Below are 14,098 nucleotides of genomic sequence, written 5' to 3' on the forward strand. Positions count from 1 at the left end.
AGGTGCTGCACGCGCGCGCGCCGGGATCCGCACGAGCGGCTGGAGCGGCGGCGGCGGCGTCTCGCGCCACTGGGAGCAAGTGACTGACGGCGCGAGCCCAGGAATTCCGTCTCGTGCCTGCACTGGGAGTCGCTCAAACGCACAGGCACGCGCGCGCGCATACGCAGCGCCTCTCTCTCTCTTCCTCTGCCTGCGATGCTTCAGTGAGTGCTTCTTTCAAACCCCCCCGCCCGACCGGCCCCACTTCCCCGGCATGCAGCAACAAAACAGCGGCGGCTCCTTTTCCCGGGCGGGTGGAGCGTCAGGACGGGCTACGCCAAGTGTGGCGCGCGGAAGGGCCCTCCCGGGGTGGAGGCGTCGTCGTCTTCTCTCCTCTCCCTTCCCCCCCCCCCGCCCATCCTCACGCCGCATCTGCCTTTCCCATACAGCTGCCGGCAGGAAGACCTTAGGCTTCATCTGCCTCTGTGCATCCTTCCTCTTCAGCTTCCCATTAGCGGGGTTGGTGCCGAATGCAGCTTTGATGGGGTAAAGTTTGGAGCAAAAGGGGACTTCGAGTTCTTGAACCGCGTGGGTCCGTTTTAGAGTTTTAGAGTGAGGCGTCCTGTACTTAGTTACTTGGAATAGTTTGGGTTGACTAGTTTGCATTACCGTTGTGGCATTAATTGAATATCATTGCTATGCAGGCTAATGCACACACACATATATTTAAAGGTAGTTTGGTCCATGATAATTTTAAAAAAGAAAAAGAAATCCCAAATGTTACAAGCTTTCAAGTTCTGCAGAATTTTTAATCAGGCTGGATAAGCAAGATATTTCTATCCTTCCCATGCAGAGTTTACAAATTAAATAGGTATGTACTACAGCAATTATCAGCAGAAGTTATAGCAACTGTGGTATATGAGCAAATGTTGTGCCACCTTTGAAAGTACACAATTGAAACATCATTTTAAAAATACAGACAAATACAGTTGGTATTATACCATATCTCTGAAGGAGAATGTACCCAAGTCAGTCGTTGCTGACTTGTCTCTGGTAGTAATCAGAGAATTATAACTCACTTGGTTGCATATACACACTTTGGTGGACAAAGATTTTTGTTTTACATTTACAAAATTGCATGTATTTTTCAAATCCTCAAAGGGAACAGACTGTATTTTCTTAATTATTGCAAATTCAGCCTAAAATCTCTTTTGCCTTTGTAGGGGAGTGTTGAAGGCATAATTATACCTATCATGGGGTTTCTTCTCCTCCCCTCTCCCCCCATAAGTAATACAGTTGGTAGAGTAGTAAATCATTTGTGTGGAACAAAAGTGAACATCAGAACTCTGCAGATGCTACTACCTTAATTGATTTTGCATGAAAAGCTTCAAGGAACCTCATAATACTGATGCTTTTAAAATACATTACCGGTAGGAAGGTCAACTAGTAGTAGTAAAAAAAAAAGGTGAGTTCTACTGTAAGTTATTTCATTGGAACTTCAGCTTTGTTCAGCAATATTTTATGAGCTATTACTTGAAATCAGATTTGCTCCCAATGGGGCTAACAAACCCTCAGTATTTCTGTGTTTTCCTCTTTTACATAAGAACCATGGTCCAATGTACATATGTAATGCAGATGCCTTTCTGAAATTAGGCAGGTTTGGGTCTGTTGTGCTTCGATGGGATGCTGCCTTGATCTTCCTAAAGAAAATGCAAGATATGCATGTAATAAATCAGTGTGAGTAAGCAGAGATTTTAGCAGGTAACCAACACCCAGAATGCTTTTCTATTTCACTTATGCACTTTTTTGAAGTAAAATAAAAAAATTCCTTCAGTAGCACCTTAAAGACCAACTAAGTTTTTATTTTGGTATGAGCTTTCGTGTGCATGCACACTTCTTCAGATGCACACGAAAGCTCATACCAAAATAAAAACTTAGTTGGTCTTTAAGGTGCTACTGAAGGAATTTTTTTTATTTTACTTCGACCCAGACCAACACGGCTACCTACCTGTAACCAGCACTTTTTTGAGTTTTACTCTGTGCCTTTCTACCATGCTTGAGGAAAAAGTTAAGGTTCTACACTAATGTTCCAGTCAACAGGGATGACTGCTGTTATGCACTATTAGGTATAAAGGTAGGGCAGAATGTCAAGTAAAAGAATGATCTGGAAATAGCTGGCCTTTGACAGCTAACTCTAGTAAAAGTGAAACGAAACTGAAACTAATTTTTCATATGTTTGACAGAAAATTGTATTAAGAGTGCAGAGTAGAATTTTATAAAATCACATTTGATTATTAATTGCAGCACACTAATCGGGTTCTATGCAGGATGGCATAGTGCCTCTCAAGTAGGCTTAAGTGTAATATATTTAAAAACACTGCTGTTGTGCTTGGGAATAAAAATAGAAAAAGTGAAGGAGAACAGCAGCCATTAGAACCCTGAAGAAGTCACTAATGAAACATGCACCATTTTCACCTAAACCTCTGCAATCCTAAAAGAACCTCAGTCCTTGCAAACTTCTGTGCTTTGATGCTTTATGATCTGAGTGATAAGCAGGTATTTCATTGAATAAGTAAGGTGTGCATTTTCTACTGTATCAGCTTTTGGAATGTGTAATGAGTGTCAGTTTCCCACAGGTTTCTAATTCAAAAATCATGTTTTAAGAAATGCGCTTCCTTTTCTTTTTGAGGTCATGAAACGTGTACGCACAGAACAGATTCAGATGGCAGTTTCCTGCTACCTCAAACGCAGGCAGTATGTAGACTCAGAAGGTCCTCTGAAACAAGGGCTTCGCTTATGCCAGACTGCGGAAGAAATGGCAGCTAATCTAACAGGTACCTACTAAAGTTTCTTAATGAGTTTATTGCAGGTGTCGCCAACATGTGCCCTCCAGATATTATTGGATTACAAACCTATCATCCTTAAAATTTGTCCTTGCTGGAGGGGCTGTAGTTCAGCAACATTGGTAAGACACGCTGTTGGCTACTTCTGGTTTATAGTAAAGTGCAAATCTCTAGTTACTAAAGAGTGAAACTTCTAAGCAATCAATTGGGGACAGTCTGAAGCATGAATGGCTTCATGATCCTGTAACACCCAGTTGTGTCCAAAGGCTGGGAAGCAAATAAATAAGCAAGCAAGAAGGTAATCTGGCAATTTACCAAATAAGACAAATAAAAATGAAAAGTGCAGCAGGAATGCTGCCATTTCCAAATATTTTGAAATGATTTGGCTGCCAAATATTTTTGGGAAGTGTTTTTAACGGACAATTTAAAAAATTCCTTCAGTAGCACCTTAAAGACCAACTAAGTTTTTATTTTGGTATGAGCTTTCGTGTGCATGCACACTTCTTCAGATACACTTGAAACAGAAGTCAGTCCCTTATGTATATACAGAGGGTGGGGGTGGGGGGGTGGGAATGGGTGATGGGCTGATGGGAGTGGTAAACCTGTAGATGGCTGTTAACGACTGATGACTGCAATTGGTCCTGCGGGGGAAAAGCAAGGGCTGAGGCGCTAAAGAAAGCTTGATCATGCATAATGAGATAAGAATCCAATGTCTTTGTTCATCCCAGATGGCTCCATGGTTTTAAGCTTGGTAATGAGTTCCAATTCAGCAACTTCTCTTTCCAGTATGTTCCTGAAATTTTTCTGTAATAAAACAGCTGCTTTGAGATCTTGTATAGAATGTCCTGGGAGATTGAAGTGTTCTCCTACTGGTTTCTCTGTCTTGTGGTTCCTGATGTCAGATTTATGTCCATTTATCCTTTGGCGTAGGGTTTGGCCTGTTTGTCCAATATAGAGAGCTGAAGGACACTGTTGGCATTTGATGGCATACAAAATAAAAACTTAGTTGGTCTTTAAGGTGCTACTGAAGGAATTTTTTTATTTTGCTTCGACTCAGACCAACACGGCTGCCTACCTGTAACTTTAACAGACAAATTATGTTTAAATAAGTAAATTTGGGGTTTTTAAGGAGAACAGCCTTTTCACTGAGATGAAGCTAAATGATTTAGACCAGGCATCCCCAAACTGCAGCCCTCCAGATGTTTTGGCCTACAACTCCCATGATCCCTAGCTAATAGTACCAGTGGTCAGGGAAAATGGGAATTGTAGTCCAAAACACCTGGAGGGCTGAAGTTTGGGGATGCCTGATTTAGACCTTCTCTAGCTCATCTCTGCCAAGACGAGAACTATTACTGCTAAATAATTCAACTTTTATATATAGAACTCTACAGCCCTGACACTTTTTTGTGGTTCTAGATGTTTTACAATAAGCATCAGAGCAATGTGTTATTTTTATCAGTTTTTTTCCGACTAATTGAAAGCCCAGTTAAAGTTAAAGTTAAATCAATTCAGAGGAGACCCGCAGAGACATAACTGAACTGTTTAGAAGTTATATTTAATACAAACAGTCATGTGTAACTTTAGAGGTACCTAATACTTCAAAGCACAATTGCCCACACAGAATGTAGCATTAAAGTGCTAAGGCTGCAATTCTATAACCATGTTCCATAGAACTCAATGGTGCCTACTTCTGAGTAGACAAGCATACGATTGCACTGTTGGTCTGGTAATTCAGGTTTCTGACATTCTGTAGAAGTAGGTTCTCATACTGCTTTGCTGTCTCTTCGCTGGACTTACGAGTGAACAAAGTCTGAAATAAAGTGTTTTTTTGAAGTGATGTCAGGTGATACAAAATCTCTGTGGCATTGGTTTGTGATTTCAGCTACAGGTAATGAATTCACTCCTGTCATGGAAGTAGAATGGCAACATATTCACTTGTACAGTGGTACCTCGACTTACGAATGCCTCGACTTCCGAAGGTTTCGACTTACGAAGTCTGCAAACCCGGAAGTATTTTCGCTCCGCACGCCCTCTGCGCATGTGCAAAGCACAAAATTGCGCTTTGCGCATGCGCAAAATGGACTTACAAAGGATTCGACTTTCAAAGAGCACTACGGAACGGATCACCTTCGTAAGTCGGGGTACCACTGTACAGGTATCCCCATTTCCAGTGTGTGATTTTAAAGGGAAGATATTTGTCTAGAAATGCCTTTGTCACAAGCGTATATTATTTGAGCACCTGTAGCCCTATTGCTTGTGGTATCAAGATGAACAAGTGGTTCATCTCCATCATTCACTGACAGAGGAATAATACATAACATAATAAAAGCCTGCTGGATAAAATCAGTAACCCATCTAGTCCAGCATTCTGTTCTCACACTGGTCAACAAGATGTCTATGGGAGGGAGGGAGGGAGGGAGGGAGGGAGGGAGGAGGCAAGCAGGACTAGACTGCTTCAGTGATTTCACAAATCTTGTCTTGAATGTAAAAGTTAATATATGTGCATCAAGTGTAGGATTACTTTTGGTCATTTAGCACAAACATTTTGTTTGCTCTAATGATGTTGGTGATTTGGCACTTTTTAAAAACTCTGTCAAAACACTCCAAATATCTGTTTCAATGTGAGAATGGTGTGTTGTGTTGCAGCTTCCAGTGCTTTATAGAAACTATTTTTAAAACCTTTGTTTGTTCCCTTAGTTCAGTCTGAATCAGGTAGTGCCAACATTATCTCTGCTGCACCCTGCCTAGCAGAACCACAACAATATGAAGTACAGTTTGGGCGATTACGCAACTTTCTTACAGGTGAGTTTCATAAACATATGTGCCATATCTCCCCTGACCCTCACTGGGTCTTTTCAAATGGCTTTTGGATCATCAGTCATGAAGCTATAAATTCTGCATCCTTGGTGCATGTAACAATGGGAGAGAGGGTCCCATTTTGTAAATATAGTGCCTGAATTTCACTCTCCTGAATGGGTTATGCTGAATGGGAATATGCTCTATTCCTGAATAGAGTCGAAAAATAGCTCCAGGAAGGTGGCCGAATGGGGTATGGTAGTTTTACATATGACATGGAATAATATATTCAGATGTACTCTTGAAATTACCATTGGGATTCAGTTTGGCCAAAAAGCAGAAAACAAGCAAACCAGTACAAAAGAAGAAGAAAGAGCCTAGCATGTTATGGTACTTCCCAAACTGCTAGTCTGTGTGTTTTCCTCCACTCCCAGGTCAACACCATGTCCCTAAATGTGTGTGTTCCTAAATGATGCATTAACAGAAATGGGCTAGTTTTATTCTAAAGCTCTTCTTTGAGGGAGAGCCCCATGCCTAATTTAAAATGAAGTATGGCTTAGCAAAACAAATGCGGGCTTTTAGGACTTTCAGAGCAGCTAGATATCCTTTGACGGGGTGAAAGTTGCACTGAATGGCATGAGATGTGCATTTTTAAAACACAGAAAGAGAAGTCACAAGTGCCCTTAGAATATGTTTTATCTTGCTTCCATAATAATACCTGCTGAGAAAGTGAACCCTCTCTCTCTTTCTGTATGTTTAGATTCAGATTCCCAGCACAGCCATGAAGTGATGCCTCTTCTGTATCCCCTCTTTGTCTACCTCCATCTTAACATGGTCCAAAATGGCCTAAAGAGCACAGTGGACAGCTTCTATAGTCGCTTTCATGGGATGTTCTTGCAGAATGCCAGCCAAAAAGATATCATTGAGCAGCTACAGACCACACTAACGATTCAAGACATCCTATCCAACTTCCAGCTCCGGGCATTTCTAGACAACAAATATGTCATCCGCCTTCAAGAAGACAGCTACAACTTCCTCCTTCGCTACCTCCAAAGTGACGATAACAATGCTCTTTGCAAAGTCCTCTCCTTGCACATTCACTTAGATGTGCAGCCAGCCAAGAGGATGGACTACCAGCTATATGGTAGTGGTGGCTCTTCACGCAGTGAGAGCAATGGCCTGGAGCCCACCGACATGCCTGCTTCCATCCTGCAAAACGAGGCAGCCTTGGACATCTTGCAGGATAGCATTAAAAGAGTCAAAGATGGACCGCCCTCGCTCACCACCATATGTTTCTATGCGTTCTATAACACTGAACAGTTGCTGAACACTGCAGAGATCTCGCCAGATAGCAAGCTGCTTGCAGCTGGCTTTGACAATTCCTGTGTAAAGCTGTGGAGCTTGCGGTCCAAAAAGCTGAAATCTGAGCCCCATCTGGTAGACGTATCTCGAATCCGCCTGGCTTGTGATATCTTGGATGAGGAGGTCAGAGTATCTTGCTATCAGTATACATTTGGGTGGAGTTGGTTTATGTTCTTATTGCAATGATTTTTTACATGAGAGATCCTCAAAGCTTGCTGTAGCCTCTCCAGCCAGGAAAAAACACACCACCACCTTCTGCCCATCAGCTGTAACTGCTAGGTGAAAGTGATAAGGAGCAACAGCTTTTGCTGGGTAAAGATTCATGCAAGGCTTAGTTGCTATTCTTTGTCGTGCTGATCGCAACGTGACAGATCAGCCCTTCGTTGCTTCTTACCATTAGAATGGACATGTATTTACATCTTTGCTAGGAATTGCCAGGGCCTTCCTTTGGAAAGCTGCTTCATCCTTAATGCATGTACATGAATGCACCCTGACTTCCAAGGTGTGTAATCATGGGGTTCAAACTGCATGAGGCAAGGAGAAAACTATATGTAAGTGCATATAAGCCTCTAAGGATAGCTAATGGATGCTGTAAGTCAGGGGTGTCCAAAGGTTAATTGTGATCAACCTGTTGATCGGGGGGGGGGGCATTCCTGGTCGATTGAGCGACCAAAAAAGGAAAAGGAAAAAAAGGTCAAGAACTTTGCTGAAGCATCCCCCGTAGTAGGGTAGTAGATCAACAACTCCCCAAAAAAAGCTCAACAACTTTGGGTCTAACTTCCCAACTTTGGTCAATCCATTGGGTAGATCACTGCCAGTGTTTTTATAGTGGGAGTAGATCGCAGTCTCTTGGAAGTTGGACATCCCTGCTGCAAGTGATAGGGCAAGGATAAACCACGTTTTTCTGTTTCTTGCCAGCAGGTCAAAAGGTGGAGTGGCCCAGCTTTTTACCTTTGGCTTTCTATAGCCATTTGTTGTTGTTTTAAAAAAACACTTCTCTCCCATTGCTCCCAGGCAGAGGAATGTGAACTGTGGCCCACTCGATACTTTGGCTTAATGCAGACTGTGAACCCCTTGTGTATGCTTTAATTACCATTTTCTCCAACTGCTGCTGTCCTACAGTTTCTCCTCCCTAAATCCAGAGATTCTCTATGCAATTGATGTAGCATTTGGATTTTCAAAGCATAGGAGTCTCCAGATCTATGGAAGGGGAAAGTGTGGGACAGCCATAGTTGGAGAAGAACACCGCATGGACAAAGGGGAAGTAAATTCTACTCACTGACGTAGATGCATTTCACTTAATAGACCTATGTTGGTAGTGTCTATTAATTTCAGTGGTTCTACTCTGAGGATGACTAGCTTTGGGTACAGCCCCCAATTTTCCTCCCTTCTTGGAACATGTTAGCAGAATAGGAGGGCTTTGGATCCAATAATAATAATAATAATAATAATAATAATAATAATAATAATAATAATAATAAAAAATTATACCCCACCCATCTGACTGGGTTTCCACAGCCACTCTAGGCGGCTATAGATTCATCTTCTACCAGCATGTCCGTGTACTGTTTCAGCATAAAAAACAAACTGGGGGGAGGGGGGGTAATGCAAGGCTTGTGCAGTTAGATTTCTCTCTCCAAGAGTAGTTCCCCCAGTGCACTGCTGGAGCCAAAAAATCTAAACAATTCTGTGGCCCCTGAGAAACCCTCCCAAATATTATATGCTACTGGGCTTCCAGCTGGTATAACAATGTGTTCATATTCTGTAGTACAGGCAACCCCCAATTAGCACAGAGTTTGGCATTCCAAGTCATCATGTGCAATAGCGGAGTGCGCATAAGTCTGCTACACCCCACTCCATCCTCTCTTCTTGCCACTTCCGGGTCACTGTGATGCATTTTTGCACAGTTGTTTGTGCTCAAAAAAGTTGTTTTTACAACCTAGTTTGAATAGGGATTGTGTGTGAGAGAGTGTGAGAGAGAGTGCAGTGCCTGCAGTCAAGACTTTACCATTTTTAACAGATTTATCATCTTTTGCCTTTCTAATTTTTAAATGATATGGCATTATAAAATAACTAACAATAGTATTATAAATTTAAACCATGAACTCTGAAGCTAAAAAAATAACAGCCACAGTAACTATAGAAGACAGCTTCTCTCAATGTTCAGCGATATGTAGTTTTTTCACCAGTTGTACAGTATCTGCTGTTTGGAAAAATCACTGAAAGTAAAGGGATATTTTATTTCACCCTAACTGCTGCAAAGCTTTGATTAGCTGGTGCTTTCACTACCTACAAATCTTATTCTGAAAAGATGAAACTGCAGAAACATTAAGTAAATAACATTTTTCAGCCATAGTATTTCCAGCCTGAATCTACAGGCAAAGATACAGGACTCAAACCTATTGCCATTTTGAATGTAATTTAATGCCTATTCATCCAGCTGCTAATCTAATCCAGAAGCAGAATATTAGTTCTTACTGCTTTTTGTACACAGCTCTCAGTGAATACCAGCTGCAGCTTTTGTGGATGGAGTAAGAAGGCTGCAGCAATTGGAGATGTCTCTTAGAAAAGTTTTAAAAACATTTTAAGAGCAACAGCGCTGGTGGTAAAACTACTATAACCACTGATTTTAGGTCTTCTGCAGTTGTTTACGGGGTTGGGGACCCCATTAATACCTAAAGGGAGGTTTCAGATCCTAGACTGCTTGTATAAAAAGCAGGACTGCAAGCCTTCCATTGTCCATTAAAATATTAATTGGGTCTTAACTGGTCCTGCTCCTTCTTTTCTGCAGACTGGGAACAGTGTAGAGCAGTGCCAGCAAATATGTCACTTTTAGTTAGTTTTGTTATAAAAGCAGCTACTAAGATGGTAGTGGGTTGTGGCAGAGTTGGCAGGGACCAGCAGACAATGGTTCACAGAGTGACACCAGTCATCCACCAATTTTAGTGGCACTGATTTGCATTGCTGTTAATTTTAACTGGTATCTTTTGCTGTCTATACCATCTTGCAATAAGTTTGCCCTTCATTACTTGCAATAGAATATTTACCGTCTTGGGTAAATAGGTAGTCCTAAACATCTAAATATTGCAATTCTAATCTGTTTCCTATTTTAAAGTTTGTTGCTGCCCTTAAAGCTGGTGGAGCCTTGGGGGTCCCTGAAATTTCCCCTCTGTTGACTTGTATGTTCTTATTGCTACTCTCGAGTGTATATCTCAAATGTTCACTGATATGTCCTCTGAACAGATGAACAAACTTGACTTCTTTATTCTTCCTTGCAGGGTGAAGATGATGATAACAATGTGGGAACAGAAATGAAGATACTAAGAGGGCACTGCGGACCAGTGTATAGCACAAGGTTTCTGTCGGACAGTTCAGGACTGCTGTCATGTTCCGAAGACACATCCATCCGATACTGGGACCTTGGATGTTTCACAAACACTGTGTTGTACCAAGGGCATGCCTACCCTGTGTGGGATCTGGACATTAGTCCTTGTAGCTTGTACTTTGCCAGCGGCTCCCATGACCGCACAGGAAGACTCTGGTCATTTGATCGGACGTACCCACTGAGGATATATGCAGGCCATTTGGCAGACGTGGACTGCATTAAGTTTCACCCCAATTCTAACTACTTGGCAACAGGATCCACAGATAAAACTGTGCGTCTCTGGAGCACACAGCAAGGAAACACAGTGCGCCTGTTTACAGGTCACCGGGGCCCTGTGTTGTCGCTTGCGTTTTCTCCAAATGGTAAGTACTTGGCTTCAGCAGGGGAAGACCAGCGGTTAAAGCTGTGGGACCTGGCATCTGGCACGCTTTACAAAGAATTAAGAGGGCACACGGATAATATCACCAGCCTTACTTTCAGTCCAGACAGTAGCTTGATTGCTTCTGCATCAATGGACAATTCTGTTCGGGTTTGGGATATTCGAAACACTTACTGCAATGCTCCCGTCGATGGTTCTTCCAGTGAACTGGTTGGTGTATATACTGGACAGATAAATAATGTACTGAGTGTACAGTTCATGGCCTGTAACCTCCTTTTAGTGACTGGAATTGCACAAGAAAATCAGGAACATTAACCTTTTTTTAAAGAAAAAAAGAAAAAAAATGGGTGTGTTGTTGAAATCCAGAGTCTGTTATAAACTAAGATTATATATAATTGACTGTGAAAAAAATGTTTTCTTTCCCATTGGTGGACATGTCCAGAATGATGGAAATACTGTACTTGAAGATGTATTGTATTGTTGCAAAAAACAAAACAAAAAAGATAGGAAAGGGAGAACAACAGGAGAACTTCACTGCAAGGGCAGGAAGCTATTTGGGGGGTGGGGGGTGGGAACCAACTACACATAATATTTTTCTGAAGGGATAGCCAAAACTCAGTCCAAGCAACTCAGATCATTGACTTGAATGTGTTGCAATTAATGGGCATATCCTGCTTAACTGTTACCGGGAGTTTATATGTCTGTCTTTTAGCTGTTCAGCTCCACCTACATACTTCCCCACCGAAGTTTCTGTGGCACAAGAATCTTTGCCATCGTCTTGGAAAGAAAAATGTATTTTGTTATAGGGATGCTCCCAAATATAAGTAACATTAAAATAATGTTTAAAATAACATTGAGGCAGGTTTCCAGCTTGCTAATATAAAAGGCATAGTATTTTTATTTTTATCGTTGAATTATAAAAACGTGATTTGAATGTGACAGTGGCTGCAAAAAAGATGCAATTTGGATTTGGTATCTTCCATTAGATATAATGTTTTTAGCTCTTTCTTGATCAGAAATTTGTGGGTTTCCCCCCCAAATCTGGTTGCACTGGTGATGCAGAATACTAGATGGCTGGGGTGATAACTACTAGCTTGCCTTCCAAAAAGAACTAGCAAAATATGGCTGACTTTATAGTAGCATGTTTGGACTCCTAATAGAAAGGGACACATTTCACTTCACCAAAAATACTTTCTGCAGATAAATATGGGCAAAGGTGTGCAGACGATGTGAAAAAAAAGTAGTATTACTAAATTATTAATTTTGAGAAGATGCAGCTTTGCCAACTTCCAATGTTTTCCACTGATTAATGAACTATTAAGTTGTTTCATGAAGTTTTCATACAAGTGTGTGCGCATGCAAAACCTGGGGTTGGAGAAAGCAAACTCTTAAATTTTGTCATTCTAAGAAGACTGAATATTTCTGCTTTCCGGAAAGAGATTTTGTATTTTTGTTTTTTTCTATTAAAGCATTTAGTTTAAAGAGGTTTAGTATCTCTGTGTGGAACTGAATGGGCTTTAGACTTCCATAAACAGATAAAAAGTTTTTACCTTGTGGGTTGCACCTGTCTGCTGCATGAGCCAGGCAGGTGAGCTCTTCTGCAAGCGCATGATACTGATGTTCTCAGTCCCCTGGGTTTTTACAGAAGCGGTGTCTGTCTACAGGCTCAAGCATAATTTAAATAGCAAACATTTCAGACCCATTTCTTAGAATGTTAAAGCCAAGTTCTCAGTGGACACCAAAAAAATAGTTACTGGAGTTAAAATTTCAGCCCAGAGTGTTTCTGTTCCAAATCAAATTTTGATCAAATGGTCTACATTTATTGTATTTTCTTATATAAACATTTATGTACCACCTTTCTAGTTCCTATGCCCTACTCAGGGCAGTTTAGAAGAATTTAAAATTGCAGTGCCATAGGAAAAAATACTTTCTGTTAAAATGCGGGGGAGAACCAGAAGCGGAAACCTGATAAAACACAACCTTTTAACTTGGTGGCGTGCAAACACACAGCCCTAATCCAAGCTGTGGCCCCTCTATTTCCAGGCACACTCACCCCAGTTGGTTAGGGGAGCAGCCTTCCTTTTCGTGTCACATGGAATGGGCAGGTTTAGACCTCCCTGCCCAGAGTGCCATAGTAGGGATAAAAATTGCTCAGGTCTCAACCATAGCAGATCACCCAGCTCTTAACAGTAAGGTTGGTTAGCAGTATGTTGGTGTTTGCTTTCCTGTTTGGCACTGAGAAACAAGCTGGTTCAAATCTTGCAAGCCACTACTAACGTTTTAAAAATAATTTCCTTGGTTGCTGGCTTTTAGAAAAGAAACAACAATATGGACTGTGTCACTTTATTCACTATTCTAATAGAAGGGATCATGCAAAAGTTACTGTCAGCAGAAAGGGGAGGGAGGCATGGGCGTACCCAGCGAGGGGCAGGGGGCAGCTGCCCCCGAAGCAAAAAAAAAAAATTAGCGTATTTTATGGACCATAACCCACACTTTTTCCCTCCGAAAACTGAAAGGGAAAAGTCGCTGCGGGTTATGGAAATTGGGCTGTTTTCGCCCTCTCCGCGGCTGCAGCCAGCGACAGGAACGTGGGAGTGGGGAGGAGCAGCCTGAGCTGGGGGGGGCGCGGGGCGGACGGGAGCTCCATCCTTCCTTCCCCCCTCTTTCTTTCTTCCTTTCTCTCTCTCTCTTCCTCCCTCCCTTCTCTCTCTCTCTCTCACCCCTTCCTTCCTTCTCGCTTTCTCTCACCCACCCACCCACCCCTTCCTTCCTTCCTTCTCTCTCTTCCCTCCTTCCTTCCCTCTCTCTTCTCCTCTCTTGCCCCCCCCCCCAGTTTTGATCCTGGGTACGCCCCTGGAGGGAGGCCATCTTCAGCACTGCCCTCCCTCAGATCCCTACGACCCCCTGTAAATCTGCTCTGGAAAGTTAAGACGACCATTTGTGACATTTCCAAATTATGTTAAAATATCAGTAACATACAAATCTTTATTACGGTCATAGACCAGCATAAAAAGGTGGGATACAGTCATTTAAAATCTAAAAAGCTTTTTGGAAAGCTAAAAGGTATTAAAACAGAAGGTAAATATAAAAACCTATAAGAATTTAAGAGAATCTAAAAGAGGGGATAGGAGCATTGGGTGGGTGTGGAGGAGCATAAAAGGTTGATATATAAAAGACGATCAATCTACAGAGCACTCTGATATGTTCATTAAATCCAAAACATCTTGAGGGTCGAGGTTGCCTATGCCTGCTCTACCGTTTCTATTTGTCCCGAATCACAGGGGCATCGTCTCTCCGGGTAGTCTATCTTCTTGTATCAACGTAATGATAAAGTACTGTATTTTTCCATGTATC

General features: G+C 41.9%; 1 protein-coding gene across 3 annotated transcripts; it reads left to right on the forward strand.

The window, feature by feature from the left end:
• The first annotated feature begins 22 nt into the window (after positions 1–22).
• Positions 23–13,357, forward strand: TAF5L (TATA-box binding protein associated factor 5 like). 3 transcript variants are annotated; one of them, XM_060272846.1, is made up of 6 exons: positions 23–203; positions 1,633–1,790; positions 2,010–2,813; positions 5,520–5,624; positions 6,379–7,103; positions 10,259–13,357. In XM_060272846.1, the coding sequence occupies exons 3-6, from the start codon at positions 2,672–2,674 to the stop codon at positions 11,057–11,059; spliced, it is 1,773 nt and encodes a 590-aa protein (XP_060128829.1). In that variant the 5' UTR covers positions 23–203; positions 1,633–1,790; positions 2,010–2,671; the 3' UTR covers positions 11,060–13,357. The 3 variants fall into 3 exon arrangements, with proteins under 3 accessions (XP_060128829.1, XP_034964358.1, XP_060128830.1); XM_035108467.2 differs by lacking the exon at positions 1,633–1,790 and having other exon boundaries at positions 2,669–2,813; XM_060272847.1 differs by lacking the exon at positions 23–203 and having other exon boundaries at positions 409–1,740; positions 2,669–2,813.
• The last annotated feature ends 741 nt before the right edge of the window (positions 13,358–14,098 follow it).

Source organism: Zootoca vivipara, chromosome 3 (assembly GCF_963506605.1).
Source record: "Zootoca vivipara chromosome 3, rZooViv1.1, whole genome shotgun sequence".
Taxonomy (NCBI): Eukaryota; Metazoa; Chordata; class Lepidosauria; order Squamata; family Lacertidae; genus Zootoca; species Zootoca vivipara.